At 56.6% G+C, this 1,404-nt stretch overlaps 1 protein-coding gene across 1 annotated transcript in view; it reads right to left on the bottom strand.

Annotated features, from left to right (window-relative positions):
* Positions 1–738: 738 nt before the first annotated feature.
* CACNG3 (calcium voltage-gated channel auxiliary subunit gamma 3) overlaps positions 739–1,404 on the bottom strand; it is a gene marked incomplete at its 5' end in the record, with an annotated part of 4,457 nt that continues 3,791 nt past the window's right edge. The window contains 2 exons of the mRNA XM_010176355.1: positions 739–1,047; positions 1,248–1,404. The exon at positions 1,248–1,404 is cut by the window's right edge and continues 26 nt beyond it. Coding sequence (XP_010174657.1) covers positions 919–1,047; positions 1,248–1,404 — 286 coding nt within the window. The remainder of the gene's footprint in view (positions 1,048–1,247) is intronic.

Raw genomic sequence — 1,404 nt, 5'->3', positions numbered from 1 at the left:
TCCCAGTCAATATAGAATCATACACCGTCCGCACGCAGCCCCACCAGCAACCCAGCTCCTCCTCAGTACCACCAGGTCAAGCCGTGCCTCCTCGGTTGTGCCCAGGCAGTAATTTGTGACTGCATGGGTATTAATTTTAGGGAATTAATTAATTTTCTTGCAACATTAGAGGTTAATTAAACACTGGCTAATTGCTACCAGTCACTGGAGGAATTCTGCTCCTGAGTCCTTTCATGGCCTGAATGCACCAAAGGAAGAAAGAAGGAAAGAAAGAAGGAAAGAAGGAAAGAAGAAGCCCTTTCGAGACCACAGAAAATTGCAAAAGGATGTTTCTTCCAACCCGACATGACAAAATTGGATTCCAAGCTATTTAATGCATGCACGAAACGCCACAGAGAACCCAGCCCCAGCACTCCATCCATCGCGACAGGGAGAGGGGTTTGGGGACACGAGCACTCGCTACGGCACCGACTCGGTGCTTCAAACTCTGGACTTCCAGGCAATTTCGCTTCAATGGAGCTACCAGATGAAGGGTTCTGACAGACGGGGCTGTCGCCAGCATCTCCATGGGACACAGCTACGGGAACACCGCGGGTATGGGCAACATTAACGATGGAGACCTTGGGAAGAGCCACTGGCCCGGGTGGTGATGGAAGCCCCGCTCAGTCTGCGGGGACACCACGGCCAAGGTCACAGCACAGTCCCTGTCCCCTCCCCACTGGGGAGGGAGAGGCGTGGGGGGTCCCAGTCCCACCATGGGCACAATGGCCTGGCCAGTGGCATTTTGAGAGTGAAAAAACAGCCCCGGTGGGTAGGGGCATGGGGAGCCATCTGGGTTTGTCCTTAAAAACAGGATTTGACGGGTGTCAGCGTCACGAGGATGACGTCATGCAGCCTGACCAAAGGCCCCCACCCGCCTCAGACCGGCGTGGTTCGTCTGTTGGCCGGGTTGTTGTGCAAAGACTCCTTGAACTCTTTGGGGATGGAGTTATGGACCTGTAAAAAACCGTGGTCCCGCTCCGAGTTGAGCAGCGTCCCCATGGTGACCTTGGAGGGATCCCTGGAGAGGGTGAACATGGAGATGTCGGTGGAGGGGATGGTGCTGAACCCCTTGCTGATGGGCGACATGTCCCGGGAGCGGGGCTCGGGTTGTTGTGCAAAGACTCCTTGAACTCTTTGGGGATGGAGTTATGGACCTGTAAAAAACCGTGGTCCCGCTCCGAGTTGAGCAGCGTCCCCATGGTGACCTTGGAGGGATCCCTGGAGAGGGTGAACATGGAGATGTCGGTGGAGGGGATGGTGCTGAACCCCTTGCTGATGGGCGACATGTCCCGGGAGCGGGGCTCGGTGGAGCGGGAGCTGGACCGCCGGCGGAAGCGGTACCTGTAGGGGGGGAGGCGGGGG

The sequence above is a fragment of the Antrostomus carolinensis genome, unplaced genomic scaffold, assembly GCF_000700745.2.
Source record: "Antrostomus carolinensis isolate BGI_N321 unplaced genomic scaffold, ASM70074v2 scaffold24689, whole genome shotgun sequence".
NCBI classification, from domain to species: domain Eukaryota; kingdom Metazoa; phylum Chordata; class Aves; order Caprimulgiformes; family Caprimulgidae; genus Antrostomus; species Antrostomus carolinensis.
Note: the sequence above shows the minus strand (reverse complement) of the source record. Positions and strands in the feature narration are given on the sequence as shown.